Source organism: Acinonyx jubatus, chromosome F2, assembly GCF_027475565.1.
Source record: "Acinonyx jubatus isolate Ajub_Pintada_27869175 chromosome F2, VMU_Ajub_asm_v1.0, whole genome shotgun sequence".
NCBI lineage: Eukaryota > Metazoa > Chordata > Mammalia > Carnivora > Felidae > Acinonyx > Acinonyx jubatus.
The window spans coordinates 47,255,681-47,271,815 of NC_069394.1; the positions used below are offsets into that span (position 1 = coordinate 47,255,681).

Genomic DNA, 16,135 nt, shown 5'->3' on the forward strand with positions numbered 1-16,135 from the left:
ATTGACCTTGAGCTTGCAGCTGTGTATGCTATTTAGAGGCCATGCCTTTTCCAATTCTGCCTCTTTGCATCAAAGTAAGCCCAAAGCTCTTACTCAAAAAAAGCTAACCTATCTCATCATCGTGAGCCAGCCCTTCTGTATTAGTCGTTCTGTATAGCAGTGGTGTGACAGTAATAAGCCTTTCAAGCACCTCAGTCATAGGATAAACATATGTCAATTAAGAAGTGCTTAAAGCCAAGTACATATAGGAATTATATTCTGGATATGCTGATACAAGCAAGTGCATGAAACCTTTTACATATTTTTTTTACCATTTCTTGCTAATTATTCTTCATCTGGTTCAAAAATTATAGCAAAAATCCAATTTTAATTGCTACATGAAAATTATATATATGAATATTTATATTTATATAAAAGTCTTATATGGACATATTTATATAAATGAAATATTTATATAAAGGTCTTAAGTGGATAGCATTTAAGATCATAACCATTTAATATACTTCAGAAATTAAAATCAGAATCTAGGTTCAACTTTGCTCTCCTTAACAATAATGATAGTAAAATATGTGACAGTTTTTACATGGATTTTGGTGCTTAAGGGGTTATGATGAATTCTAACTTCATAATGGGAAATAGCATAACTCAAAGAGTTATTTCATTCTGTTACCCAAGTATTTTCCTTTCCTGCTTCAGAGACTCCTACTTTCTATTCCCTTCATCACTGCCTACATTTAGGTTTTCATCACCTAATCTTGCCTATTGAAGGAGTCTTCTACCTACTTTGTTAGCTTTTAGCCACGTCCTCACTCCAATCAGACCTGCAAACTGATGCCAGATGACCCAAAGCAATATCGTTTTGATACTAGCTTTTCATAGTACTCTATTGTCTCCTTCATAATGATCAAACTCTTAAACCTAGCATTTAAAACTCTCTAAAACTTCATCTTAACATGTTTTCCAACCTTGTCACTCACATACATTTGTGGCAACACCGTGTTTAACCAGTTGGTACACAGCTTTGGTGAAGTCAGAACTGATATTTTCAAATTCCTATTCTGACACTTAATAGGTTTCTTACTGGATAAGCCAATCAATGTAAAATGATGAATTTAGTATCTAACTCACAAGTCTGTGAAGTCTATTAATTATAGAAATAGGAATAGTAATAGTAGTATAGTAATACTTCTTTACTGCCACTCTTTAAGCACTAACCTATGTCATAGATACTGTGCAAAATATATTTTATATATGATGGTATTCAACCCATCAACATCCCTATGATTAGGTGATGTTAGACCAACTTTACAAATAAAGAAACCTGATGACAGGGAGGTTAGTAATTTATTAAATTTTACACAGACAGTAGCTGAGTTAGTATTTTCAATCTGGTTTATCTTAAAGGACTTAAGTGGAGTAAAACTAACTTCAAAATCACATACAATACCATGCAAATGCATTCATTTTTCTTGGGAGAATTTGCATACTCAGATTCTCTGAGGAGCTTATGGACTCAGGATCACTGAACTAAACTCAGTTTCTTAATTAAAAACACAGGATTTGGATAATTTATCTTAGAGACCCTTAGGATGAATTCTTTATCAATAGTTCAGTAATTCTATCAATAGTTCCTTGCACACAGTAGATAATTAGTAATTTTTTAAAGAATATATGTCACGTAGTGGCTGCTGGTCTGGAGACTGTAGCACTTAATACCAGGATTGCATACTTAGAATGATGACTGGGTAAATACTACTTACAGTTTGCATACAGTAAAAAGGGATATAATTCAAATCAGTTGCTGAAAAGTGGCATTGCAATTTATTATATGATTACTTTTGTTTAAACAGTCACTAAAATTGATCTCTTTTGCACTAGTGCAGAGAGAGGGACGTAAGCCTCTCGAAACATTCTGACCTTCAAATTGAGCTGCCCAAGGGAAAAGTATAGCACAGATAAGGCACACATGAATAACGTACATGGGACATAACTGAAAATGTTCTTCGACTCCTATCTAGGCTCAACAGGAGATGGGGGAAGAATTCTTGTTAATATCATGGGGCAAATAGCCACATCCAACCTTGATTTTTTGAGCAAGACTTTTCTGAATGTAATAAAGGCATGTCTAATTCATTAAACAGTAGCCTGAAGGAATAGAACATATGCTTTCTGAGCATAACATAGAGATCTGAGTTGTTTTAATTATATCAGTTGATTCTAAAATGCTTATTAAATTAAAAACCGTAAATGTTTGGTAATAGCATATCTTTGAAAATGTCTTCGCTGATTTTTGGAAGACCTACTACATGGCCATTTGTTCTCCTTTTATCTAAGTGCCTGGTGGTTAATTCTGCCTTAGTGGCATATACTAGTGGTGTGCTTGAACTCTAACCACGTTCACACAGGCAATCCTGTAACATTCCCAGCAAATCCTCTTCAGCTGCTGAAGAAATGTCTTGAAATAAAATTTAAAATTCGAAAGTCCATGTAGCGGTGGTACTGTTTCCTTTTCTTTTAAGAATATTTTCTTTGCTACGAGGCTTTTAGACTTCATTAAAAACTAGAATGAAAATGATTAAAACTTTCTGAGCAGTCGGGGTTGTACTGAGGAAATACATTATTTTATTTTATTTTTAGGAAATACATTTTAAAAAATGAGGCTTAGCATGCGTTCAAGGGAGAAAAGATATAGCAACAACTGTTGCATACTCCTGGAAAGAGGTCTCACACAGCGGTTGTCCTTTGATACACAGTCTGAAACCCTGAGAACATGTGTCGAGCTGAGGAAAAGAGAAATCCCTTCCCTCTGTGCACTCAGTTTAGGGTTGTGAGCCTAGACTGTATGGGGGCTTACCTCCATTCCTGCCACTTACTGAGTAACTGGCCATCACCCAGTCTGTGGAAATCTTCATTTACCGATCTGTAAAATGGCGATAGTAAAAACAGAACTAACATGGTGAGACATAGATAAAGTAATACATGTAAAGTATGTGCGATATTTCTTGCTGTTGCTTTTATAATACTCTATAAAAATGTTTTGTTGCCTTTAGGTCTTTTAGTGTGAGGGCATCGTTAATAGTACTGTGTACAAGAAAACGGTTTAAAGATTTGAACATATGTGAAAGCAAATTGGATTTGTCATTAAATAAAACTCAATAAAATTGATCTGACACACATATAAGTGCCAGTTGTAACTGTAATTTCGTTGCATTATATTTGCCCGTATATGATAAGCACTAATACATGACTGCAGTAATCCGCTGTCTTCCTAGTCAGACCGTGTCTGACTCGATTGGGAGAAAGCAGTTAGAGGAGGAGTCAGGGGATCATTCTGAAGTTTGAGGCCCTTGGGGAACAGCCATGTCTGGATGAAGTGTGGAAGACAGGGACAGCGGTGCGGGGGGAAGACAAGAGCAGGACACCAAGCCTTTGAGGACCTGGAGACTTGACGGAAGAGTAAAAGTGGCAGAAAGAGATGTGAGAAAATCTGCCCCAAATCAGCCTCTGTCAGCTTCTATCTTTCAGAGCACAGCTGTCTGGAGCTGGGCAGCCAGCATGGAAAATACAGCCCAACTCTCCCCAGTGCGAGCTGCCTGACTGAGCGAGTTGTATTGCCTCTGAAAGCATTCTTAGAAAAGGACGGTAAGCAGGTATAGATCATGAAGATTCGATGACAAGTTCAGTGACATAGTTCTGGTTCATAATAGATGTTCAATAAATACTCTTTCATTCTCGTTCTTCTTTCACCCCAACGGTTTTCTGGCTGTCCGGCAGGGAGCACGGGTTTTGCCAGCCACCGAGGGAGTGGCCCTCTCTTCAGTGATGTGCAAAGAAAGTGGTAATAGACATGCGACCAAGGGATCAGGGTTTACGCAACTCAAAGAACATATGAGGCAGGGAAGTAGCTGATACTTCCATCTCTGGTAATTTTCAGTCGCAGACTTTGTTTCAGACAGCGTTACTGCCAAACCTTTGGGTTTCTGCAGAGATAGTTGGAGCGGACAGTATGTAACAGCCATTGTCATCTCAGGATTATTGTCGAAGTACTCGGATGCCTCAGAGTGGCTTCCTTTTCTACTCGGTTCTTCTTCTCCTCCTCCTCCTCCTCCTCCTCCTCCTCCTCCTCCTTCTCTTCTTCTTTCCTATCTCCTGATCCTAATCAAATGGAGAAGAGTTAGTGTGCTGAACCATCCTATATTATCTATTATCTATTGCTGCATAAAAAAAATCACCCCAAAACTCAGCAACTTCGAACAACAAACTATTATCTCATACAGTTCTGAGCGTCAGGAATCTAAGAGCAGCTTAGCCGGGTGACTTTGGTCCAAAGTATGTCATGAATGTGCAGTGAAATAATTGGGAGGGGCTGCAGTTATCTGACTGGACCGGAGAATCAGCTTTCCAGCTCACTCCCATGGCTGTTAGCAGGAAGCCTCAGCTCTTCTCCATAGGCCTCTCCTCAGGTCTGTTTACACAGCATGGCAGCTGGCTTGTCCGCAGTGAGTCATTAGAGAATGAGACAGAGCGAGAGGGAGAGGGATGGGGCAAGGGAGAGGAGAGAGAGAAAGAGAACACTAAGTAGAAATCATGGTGTATTTTATGACCTACCATTAGAAGTCAAATAGCATCACGTCTACCAGTTTCTGCTACAACAAGCTGATACCGAATGGAAGCAAATACCAGGAGGTGGGTCTTATTGGGCCGTTCGTGGAGGCTGACTCCATATCTCCCTCTAGTTTCTCAACTGTCAAAACATGTTCTATGGAAAGTCTGGGAGGACTGAGATTTAAGATGGTCTATCTTACGAGGCACTGGGGAAATTTATACTAATCAAAGAACTGATTCTAATTTCTGAATATTTTTTCTGCACATGGATTTAAATATTTTAAGTTTAAATGTTTAAATATTTAAAATTACAAATCTGCTTAAATCTGTTCCATCAGTCATTTAACTTACAAGTAAATATTAGGAGCTTCTGTGCATCAGAAACTGTCAGGACAATTTGGTATGTGTTATGACCCAGTTATGTTTATAAAAGGCCAAGGATACACAAAGACAGAGGAATGAAATTTACCTGGGGAGGTGGAGAAGGCTTCACAGAGGAGGTCATTTTGAGTTCTGTTTTAAAGGATTGGTAAGATTTTGCAAGACTGAATAAGAGATAAGCAAAAAGATAAACAAAATTAGAAAATGCTGTGTTTCAACAAGTTTCAGGAGACAACATGCAGAATGATACCATCTTTATGAAGCTATAAGTTATTTAAACATACATATTTGATAAAAACATCAAAATACAAGCAAGGGAATGAGAAATTCAAAATTCACATTTGTGATTACCCTTGGAGGGAGTGGGACAGCCAAAATATGAGAGAAGAGAGAAACCAGAGAGAGATTCAGTGGTGGTGGTGATATTCTAGTGTTTGCTCAGGTTGGTAGGATTATAAATGTTAGAAATATGTATGACAACTTTTTTATATATGAAATATTATATAGTCATTTTTAACATTCATGGTATGTTGTCAGCAGAGGGAATAGCATATGAAAATGCATGGAGGGATGAAACAGTTTGGAATAAAATATAAAGACATAATTATGACAAGGAAATTATAGATAATGCATTATCTTTCATAATATACAGTTCAGTGTTCTGAAATTGTATTGGAGTATACAAAGGAAAGAAGATTAGAGATACAATTGAAAGCAACAAACTCAAAACTCAAAATCTTTACAAAAGGAGCAAGTCCTATTTCGGTATTAAGAATCAGGAGGCTGATTTATCCTTTCTTGCCTGCCTGGTGATAAGATCAAGGCATGTTACAATTAGGAATCTCAAATAATGTGAATTAATGATAAGTTACAGAAGCAGTTATTATTTTCATCATTAGGAAAGAGGTCTGGTGCATTTTAATTGTCTAAACCTCATCATATGCCAATAACTTTTGTTCCTAGTGGAATTCAAATCACAGGGTGGTACTTTATTTAACAACTTACCCTTTTAAACTATTGTGAAGCTGCAAGTAAGATTTAATTATATTATTGCCAATCATCTGAAGAATGGCAATTACTTGGAACTCTTGGCCAGTATTTCTGATTAAAAGTGCTATGGTGTACTGAACAGGTCATAAGTTCACATCCTGATCCTATTAATTTTCTTCTTATTCTTTAGACAAGGAATGACTCCGCCCTTGGCCTTGGAAATGGTGCTTAGGAAAAATTTGATTGATCTGAAAAGAACAGATACATGAAATGAAATGACTTTTGCTCCTTTGTTTTCCTTCATGGTATACTGTGTTTCTTTCATTAAGAGAAGAAAAAAGAAAGAAATTGTGACTAAAAGAGTATTTTCCTGGGAGAAATTTGAGGTGCTTTTAATGATTCAACAAAGTTAGAGAAGCTGATGCATGACTTAAAGCAATACTTATCTGCCAGAAAGGAGAGGATGGGTTCCTACATATTTGTTCAGGAATAAGGTTTGGTCGGGGCATTTTTTTCTGGGGAGGGGGATGTGATACTGAAGGAGGAATGTTGTAAGGTTGGGTGTTGTTGTTGTTGTTGTTGTTGTTGTTGTTGTTGAAAAATAGAAACAAAACATAATCCCTGTAAGGCTACATTGGAACTTTCTGGCCAAGAAATTGTATCTGTTTTGCCCCAAAAAGGCCAAGGGTGTCTGAAGGTATTTTCTGAACCAGTGCTACCTTGCTGAGCTGGGTTGTCACTGCTATTATTCCAGGTAAATTTGAGTGCCAACTCCTTCTGTTCTTGGTTCAACTGCCTTGGTTCTTCTAGGTCCTCTGGCTCCTTGCTAGATATTTTTTTTTTGGTCATTAGGTCTGCTCTTGTTGAGATAACTCTTTCCCTTTTTGCCCACTGATAATACATTCCAGCCAAATTGTACCCATATTTTCTGGGTGTGGGCATGGCCAGAAGTAAACATACACCTGTCCTTCTGTCTCTTTACATGTTATTTGCTGTTGAGACGTCTCCTCAAGATCAGGTTTATATCTAAACAAAGGTGACTCTGACTTGGACTCACAAAGGAGTTCATTGAGAGTTGGTGTTAGGTGTTTGGTATCTAAAAATGCCTGCGGCTCCTTTTCTTTCTCATTCTTATCTCACCTGAGATTACCCTCTGACACATCATCCTCAGAATATTCTCCTTGTTTTACATACTTGTAAACACTCTCATAATTCCTGCATCTCTTCATAAATGTCTCCTTCCTTCCTTTTGTTTTTTTTTTTTTAGCTCTGCCTGTGACTAGAACATGCTCTAGATGGTCCCCAATAGACATGTTTCCTTAGTTTTTGTTCCAAGCGGCATCTTTGGAAAACATTTTCCTGTTTTCCAGTAACACTGAACTTCTGTGCCTTTTGATTTTCCACTGTCTGACCTTTTTACCTTCTCCTCTCACTCCTTACTCCCTCCAATCATTTTAATTCCTCCTCCATAAAAGTTAATAAAATCAAGCTTGTTCTGCATTCCCTAGCAATTTCCTCTAGATCGTGTCCTCTTTTCATTAGCTGTGAGCACATGTAGTTGCTGACCTTTCAGCAATGAGTGGCTTGACAGTGTTGGGTACTTTAGTTCCATTGTCTGAAAGATGTAAGAATAGTGGCCTCCTCAGTCATATCTGATCTCATTCTCTTTCCATTCTAATTCTTGGCATGATAGAAAACAAACTTTGGGGGTGGGGGGGAATAGGGAGAGGTGGGTCAAAGGGCATATAAACTTTCAGTTATAAGATGAATAAGGCTGAGCTCCTAATGTAGAACATGGTAACTATAGCTGATAATGTTCTTGTATAATTGAAGTTTGATAAGAGAGGAGAAATTAAATGTTCCCACCTAAAAGGATAAAAGAAAGTTAAATATGTTAGGTGATGGATATGTTAATTAACTCAGTGGGGAGGAATCCGTACAAAATGTATAGCTATATCAAATCAACATGATGTATACTTTAAGTATCCTACAATTTTATTTTTTAGTTATACCTCAATAAAGCTAGGGAAAATCAAGAAAAAGGTTCTGAGCCACATTTAGGCTGAAATAGTATTATATTCTTTACCACCCAAATTCATATTAGTCCTCCAGTTCTTGGAAACTAATCCATTCATCCAACTGATATAAAGATTAGTCATCTACTATGTGCCAGGCAATGTCTTTGAACTAGAGACACAAGATAAATGATGCACAATTTTGGTCTTTAAAGAATACAAAAGAGGGGTGCCTGGGTGGCTCAGTTGGTTCAGCGTCCGACTTTGGCTCATGTCATGATCTCATGGTGCGGGGGTTCGAGCCCCGCATCAGTCTCTGTGCTGACAGCTTGGAGCCTGGAGCCTGCTTCGGATTCTGTGTCTCCCTCTCTCTCTGCCCCTTCCCTGCTCATGCTCTGTCTCTCTCTGTCTCTCAAAATAAATAAATGCAAAAAAAATTTTTTTAAAGAATACAAAAGATATTGGGAAGATTTACCAAAAGATGATGACAATACAGTGCAATTGCTATGATAGGGGCTGCACAAGGGTCTGTGGGAATCTGTAGGAACAGCACCCCTTGGGGAAAAGACTTCCTAGAGAAGGTAACATTTGGGCAGTCACGTCAAGTCTGCCTCATGTAGATCTAGCATGGGGGTGAGGGTGGACACGAGGGATTCTAGAAACAAGACAGCTAACGCAGAGACCTTACGGATGGAATGAGCACATTTTTCTAAGACTGGAAGGAAGGTTACGCCAGGAAAATAAATGCAGGGAAATAATGTTGGAAAGGAAAGGCAAGGACTTATATATGAAGGGTCTTGATTATCTTGATGAGGAATGTGAAAATCTGTTGTAGGCAGTGGAAAAAAACAACAAAAATTTAAGCAAAGACAATTATGGGAAATTGCCCTTTCAACCACTGTACATTTTTTCCCTTGCATCCCCTCTAATTTCACTCCCTGTCTACTCTTAAGTCATGTTCTTAAATTCCTTTAAACATTCTCAAGTGGTAATAATCTCTTATACTTGATATGTTGGAATCTGAGGTCTAATTTGATTAGGACCCTTACCTCCACTCATTTATCACCATAGGAAGCACAGAAGACACGCCTCAACCCTGGGACTCTAATTCCCATGACTTCTACATTGCTGTCTCTACCTCCATCTCCTTCCCTTCTCTATCTTCTGTATCTGTTTACTTTAGAGAAGTTTTAGGTCAATCATTAGCTAAATTCCCTTAATAATTAACTTACTTTGAAAATATTCCTTTAGGGGTACCTGGGTATCTCAGTTCGTTCGGCATCCGACTCTTGATTTCATGTCAGGATCTCATAATTGTGAGGTCAAGCTCCGCATCAGACTCCGCGATGGGCATGGAGTCTGCTTAACATTAAAGTCTCTCCCTTTCCCTCTCCCCCCACACTCTCTCAATAAACAAACAAATGAATAAACATGTAAAAAAGAAAACCAAACCTGGAGGCATCACAATTCTCGATTTCAAGATGTATTACAAAGCTGTAATCATCAAGACAGTATGGTACTGACAATAAAACAGACATATAGGTCAATGGAACAGAATGGAGAACCCAGAAATGGACCTACAAGTATATGGCCAACTAATCTTTGATAAAGCAGGAAAGAATATCCAGTGGGAAAAAGACAGTGTCTTCAGCAAGTGGTGTTGGGAAAACTGGACAGCAACATGCAGAATAATGAACCTGGACCACTTTCTTACACCATATGCAAACATAAACTCAAAATGGATGAAAGACCTAAATGTAAGACAGGAAACCATCAAAATCCTAGAGGAGAAAAGAGGCAACAACCACCTCTTTGACCTCAGCCATAGCAACTTCTTACTAGACATGTCTCTGGAGGCAAAGAAAACAAAAGCAAAAATGAACTATTGAGACCTTACCAAGATAAAAAACTGCACAGCATATGAAAACATCAAGGAGACTAAAAGGCAACCAATGGAATGGGAGAAGATTTTTGCAAATGACATATCTGATAAAGAGTTAGTATCCAAAATCTATAAAGAACTTATGAAACTCAACACCCAAAAAACAAATAATCTAGTGAAGAAATGGACAAAAGACATGAACAGACACTTCTTGAAAGAAGACATCCTGATGGATAACAGACACATGAAAAGATGCCCAACATTACTCATCATCAGGGAAATACAAATCAAAATCACAATGAGGTAACACTTCACACCTTCAGAATGGCTAAAATTAACTACTCAGGCAGAACAGATGTTGGCAAGGATGCAGAGAAAGGGGAACCTTTTTGCACTGCTGGTGGGAATGCAAACTGGTGCAGCCACTCTGGAAAACAGTATGGAGGTTCTTCAAAAAATTAAAAATAGAACTACCCTACAACCCAGCAATTACACTACTAGATATTTACCCAAATGATACAGGAGTATTAATTCAAAGGGGTACATGCACCCCAATGTTTATGGTAACACTATTGACAATAGCTAAATTATGGAAAGAGCCCAAATGTCCATCAACTAATGAATGGATAAAAAAGAAGTGGTATATATATATACAATGGCATATTACTTGGCAATCAAAAAGAATGAAATCTTGCCATTTGCAACAGCGTGGATGGAGTTAGAGTGAATTATGCTAAGTGAAATAAGTCAGTCAGAGAAACATAAATATCATATGATTTCACTAATGTGGAATTTAAGAAACAAAGATAAACATAGGGGAAGGGAAGGAAAAACAGAGAGGGAGGCAAACCTTAAGAAACTCTTAAATTCAGAGAACAAACTGAGGGTTGTGGAGGGGTGTTGGGTGGGTTCATGGCTAAGTGGGTGATGGTTATTAAGGAAGGCACTTGTTGAGATGAGCACTGGGTGTTATATGTAAGTGATGAATCACTAAATTCTACCTCTGATACCATTATTACACTATATGTTAACTAACTTGGATTTAAATAAAATTTTTAAGAAAGGTGATGTAACAGGTGAACATGGGGGAAAAAAGAGAGAGAGGCAAACCATAAAATAGACTCTTACCTATAGTGCACAAACCGAGGGTTCCTAGAGGGGAAGTGGGGGAAGATGGGTACTAAGGAGGGCACTTGTTATGATCAGCATTGGGTGATGTATGTAAGTCATGAATCACTAAATTCTATATCTGAAACTATTATTGCATTGTATGTTAACTAACTGGAATTTAAACAAAATCATGAAACTAAAATAAAGAAAAAAAAGAAAATATTCCCTTTACATTTCTTTACGTAACTAACACTGGTCTCTCTATTGATTATACTCTTTCCCTTACATTCCTTCTGATTTCTCCTTCATATTCCTTCTACTGTAAAGGCTGGGGTCATGGTATATGCCCTGCCTTTTTTCTTTTTAATGCTACTTCAGATTATTCTCTTATCCAACTCCATAAAAACTTCAAGTTTTGACTGGGATTTTATCAAACTGTTCCATCCACTATCTTTCCTTGCAATAATCATCTACTAAGTCTCAAGTCATTGTCCCTGTTCTCTAATGATTTTATCTCCTGGTTCAGTCCTACTCCCTTCAACGCCACCTTTGTTTTAATTCTTGGTAATCTCAACATTCACATAGACAATTTTTCCATTTTTCTGGGCTCTTAGTTACTGAATCTCCTCTCCAATTTCATATTCCATCCTAATTCCGAGACTCACTTCCATGGATGTACACTGACATTGCTCTTATAAATCCAATTTCAAATCTCTACTGTGATGATCATGGAGTATTTTCCTAGCTTACTCCTTATACTATCATGACTGAAAAAAAAAAAGACCACAAAACCCTTTGACCACTATAGAATTTAATAGTTGATCTTCAATTGATCTTATCACCTTATCTTGTCACAGCCCTTCCTCATCCCATAATGTTATTCCTTCCTTCTTTCCATGACATAAATACCATGGCAAAGTTAAAAATCACTCTCTTACATATATTCACAGTTCCTTTGCCTTTCTGCTTTTCTTATCTACCTAGAGATACCAAAATTCTGGTGGAATCAATACTGGTACTTTGCTACCTGCATACACACAGCCAAATAATCCTGAAGAAGGAAGACCTACCACAAATGAAACCAATCCCATTTTAAATTCATGGTCATGAATACTGCCTGACAATTATTCTATACTTCCCTACTCCACCCTTTACAACTGACCTATTCAAATGTTTCCTACATTCTTGTCTCTTGTTCCTTTCTGTTATTCTCTCAGTTGATGAATCCTCTTGTTTCACTAAGCAAATTAAAGCATTCAGAAGAAAGCTGTCTTAATCTTCCATCACTATTTCTACCCATTTACCAGAATCTGTGCTATTGTATTCTATCCTCATTTCTGTTACTGCAGTTGAGCTACCCATGCTTCTAACTGGGGCCAACTTTATCCTAGCCCAAATATATACTTCTAGCCCACAACGACCTACGAAGTCCATATGCATATGTCCAACTGGATTTGAATATCCAATTGAATATTTAAAAGCATCTCTAACTTCACACTCAAAAAAAAAAAAAAAAAAAAAAAGAAAACTCCTGGTAATGCTACCCACCTCTCAGCCTCACCAACAAAAAACACCAACAAGAACTAGTTCCTCCTGTGGTTTTCTCCATCTCAGTGAATGTCAATGTAAGTTCTTCTAGGTACAGGGCCAGAAAATGTGTTTCTTTGCTCACACCTTGCATCTTGGGTTTTTTTGTTTTGTTTTGTTTTTTAATGTTTATTTATTTTTGAGAAAGAGACAGAGTATGAGCAGGGAGGAGGTAAAGAGAGAGAGGGAGACACAGAATATGAAGCAGGCTCCAGGCTCTGAGCTGTCAGCACAGATCCTGACACGGGGCTCGAACTCATGAACCCAAGATCATTACCTGAGCCGAAGTGGGACACTTAACTGACTGAGCCACCCAGGCGCCCTGCATCTTGTTCTTTAAGAAACCCTGTGATTCTCCTTTTAAAATATATCAAGAATTTTACTCCTTCCCTCTACCTCCATTACTTCCACTTTGGTCCAGGTCACCAGCCTCTTTGCCTGGGTTATTGTACTAACTTCAGAGACTGAGTCATGCTCCTTCCCTTATCCACTGTACCTGATTCTCAAGAGCAGTCACCAGAGTGATCCTGTAATTCAGATTATGTCCCTGCTTTACTCAAAAACTCACAACTATCCCCACCACAGTCAGACTAGAAGCCCAAACCATTACTATTATTTAAAATCCATACATGTTTTAGGTTCCATTTCTTGTCTGACCTCATCTTTTCTCTGCCTTACTATTTCTCTTTATCATTTATCACTACGTAACATTCTGTACATTTTACTTTTCTATCTTGTTTCTTTTCAGTGCCCATTAAAATGTAAATGGTATAAGGGTGGGGATTTTTTTTTTTGTATATTTTGTTCACTACTGTATACCAGAGCCTACATCAGTGCCTAACTCATAGAAGGCATACAGTAAAAGGTATTGGAATGAATGGATGGTTTAATGAATGAAATTGTTTTCACATGACTACATTATCTAATTTGTTGTGCATGCTAATACTTTTTTATAGCTGTGTGATTTACTGTAGTAATTCAAAGGATGACCTCTAATCAGACTGAGAGAAATTTGAATTTCATCTGCACCTTGCCATGTGGATTTGCAAATTGTATTCAGTGTCTCCAAGTCTTGTTTTCACATTTTAAAAATGGACATAATAATAGTGACTGACTCAAAGCATAATTGTGAGAATTAAATGAAAAACTGCAGGTAAAATGATCAGAATGCAAAGTGAGTAAAGTCCAGAGCAAAGTTAGTAAACTTTTAATCTAGTTAATATTTTTTAGTTAAATCTAATACATATTATTTTTCTTTTTGTGTCTTGATTTGTACATTTAAGTAATTTTGTAAGAGGAGAAGATAAACTCTTTGAGGTTGGAAATGTTAACTTCTATTTCATTTTAAACCCTTCTGACTTGTTTCATACCAGTATTTAATCAGTTATTCTTTGAGAGTCAGGTAGATTCCTGAAGTGTTTCAAATGGCTCATTTTCAGTATGGTAATGTCATATGATAAATCAGCCCCATAGTTTCATCCATTTTTCTATGACAGACTACTCCAGAGTAGAAAAAAAAAATATTTGTTAGGTACTTGACTTTTGTGTAAAGGAAGGAGAAACAAAAACAAAAACCTCTCTGAAGGGAATTATCACAGTGCATTATAAAAAATGCTTAGAGGAGAGTTTTCCTAAAACTGACACTTAGGAAGTTCATTGAAATCATTTGCAAGTGATCTATGCAAACTTTACATTTTATGTTCGATCATTTTTTTTTTCACTTAGGAGCATAACCTTTAGAAGTATAATAGTCCCAACTGCTTGATGCTCACATAGTTAACTAAATTTTTAGAATTAACAAATATGCATGTAGGACTGGCTCTTTTGCTCATGAGTTTAATTATGATGATCCAGGAGGGGGTAACATGTAGGAGTCATCAGCAGGGGGTTGATTGCACAAGGTTTCTCTGAGAGTCTGCACTAAATAGACATCACTGTACAAGTTTACCACGGGTGGGAGAGATGTTTGTTTTTATCATTATTATTATTTTCTGTGAGAAATGGGCACTCTAAATAAATATATTTTGTTCAGATTGCCCGAACAATCTCCAGAGTTGATTAGAATTTGTATTCATAGAGCTAGGTCTAGAATCCTAGTTATTATAACTGCTAGCCTATGACTTTTACTTTACACTTCTGTATTCTTATATTCTAGACTGGTAAAAAAGAAAAGCCTTCATCTAGGAGTTAAAATAATTTTCAGTTCTAATCACAGGTCTGTAAATGCAAAGATTTGCTGTTCTTGACAAGACTTGTCACCTCTATGCCTTAATTTACCCACCTGCATAAAAGTAGGGATTGTATCTGCCCTATGTTTTTTACCGACTTATTGCTAACATTATGTTCAGTGTGAAGATTATAAAAGTGAGATGTTGTATATTACATGGTTTCTAATTGGGAGGATATTTCAACAGCAGTTGTAACAATCTCTGATGTTGTTGCTCTTCAACTTCTGTTATTTTTCTTTCCATTCAGTTTCTAAATTTCTGTAACTATATTATGATCACCTCCTACCCCCCACCTTTTTAAAAATAGCATATCGGATTTTGCCAGTAGAAATCCAATGGTAAAATCATACTGATAGCTGAAATGAAGGGTTCCTCCTAGTTTTCTTGGGTAAAATTTTGATAACACCAAATTGTGCTTTTCAGTTCTGTACTTGGATATTAGTTGCAATAGCATATTTTCTTCTCATTTTCACAGGAAATGACTTATTTCTTGTAGCAGTTCATGAACTGGGACATGCTCTGGGATTAGAGCATTCCAATGACCCCACTGCCATCATGGCCCCATTTTACCAGTACATGGAAACTGACAACTTCAAACTACCTAATGATGATTTGCAAGGCATCCAGAAGATTTATGGTAGGTTACCACTGTTTCTGTTTGGTTAACCCGACAGTGAAGTCCAGAGTTCCTGCTGTTTCCTTCTTTGAGATAGATGCTCTAAGTATTGAGAAAAATAAATACGGAAAAAAGAAAACAAAAAATTCTAGCCTATGGGCAGAAGTCTTCTATCAATTAAGTCTGACAGTCCCAGATATCTCAGTATACAGATTATGGTAAAATCTATACACTGATAAAATTTTCTTATTGAGTTTAATTGAAACCTGCAGTTACAGCAAAGAACTTATAACTTTAGTATTTAATATTCAGATAAAAAATGTAATAAATGAATATAACCAATAAAAGCAGTGAGAAATATAAAGACTCTCTTGTGAGGTAGTGAGATTTTGGTAAAAACTGACAGATTGACCCTCAGTTTATATTTGATGTTAGATAGTACCTAGATAAATCACTTGTGAGGTTACAGAAAATACTTGTGTGATGGATACAATAAAATGACCCCAAAAGCGTGTGATTACTAAGAATGAAAGCTAACAAACATGGGAGTGAAAGTTAATGAATGGCAAAATTTACTTACACATAATTCAAAATAAATTTCTAATATGCTAGTATTATTTTTATTTATGGGGTTCAGTCAGTGAGTGCAAATTAAGACCAAAGGGAGAAAGACTGTTATACATATTTACTATATATAATCCTAACTCCCTCAACAGAACCA

General features: G+C 37.0%; 1 protein-coding gene across 1 annotated transcript in view; it reads left to right on the forward strand.

The window, feature by feature from the left end:
* MMP16 (matrix metallopeptidase 16) overlaps positions 1-16,135 on the forward strand; it is a 291,993-nt gene that overhangs the window by 194,677 nt on the left and 81,181 nt on the right. The window contains exon 5 of the mRNA XM_015074740.3: positions 15,274-15,435. Within this exon, the coding sequence (XP_014930226.1) occupies positions 15,274-15,435 (162 nt within the window). The remainder of the gene's footprint in view (positions 1-15,273; positions 15,436-16,135) is intronic.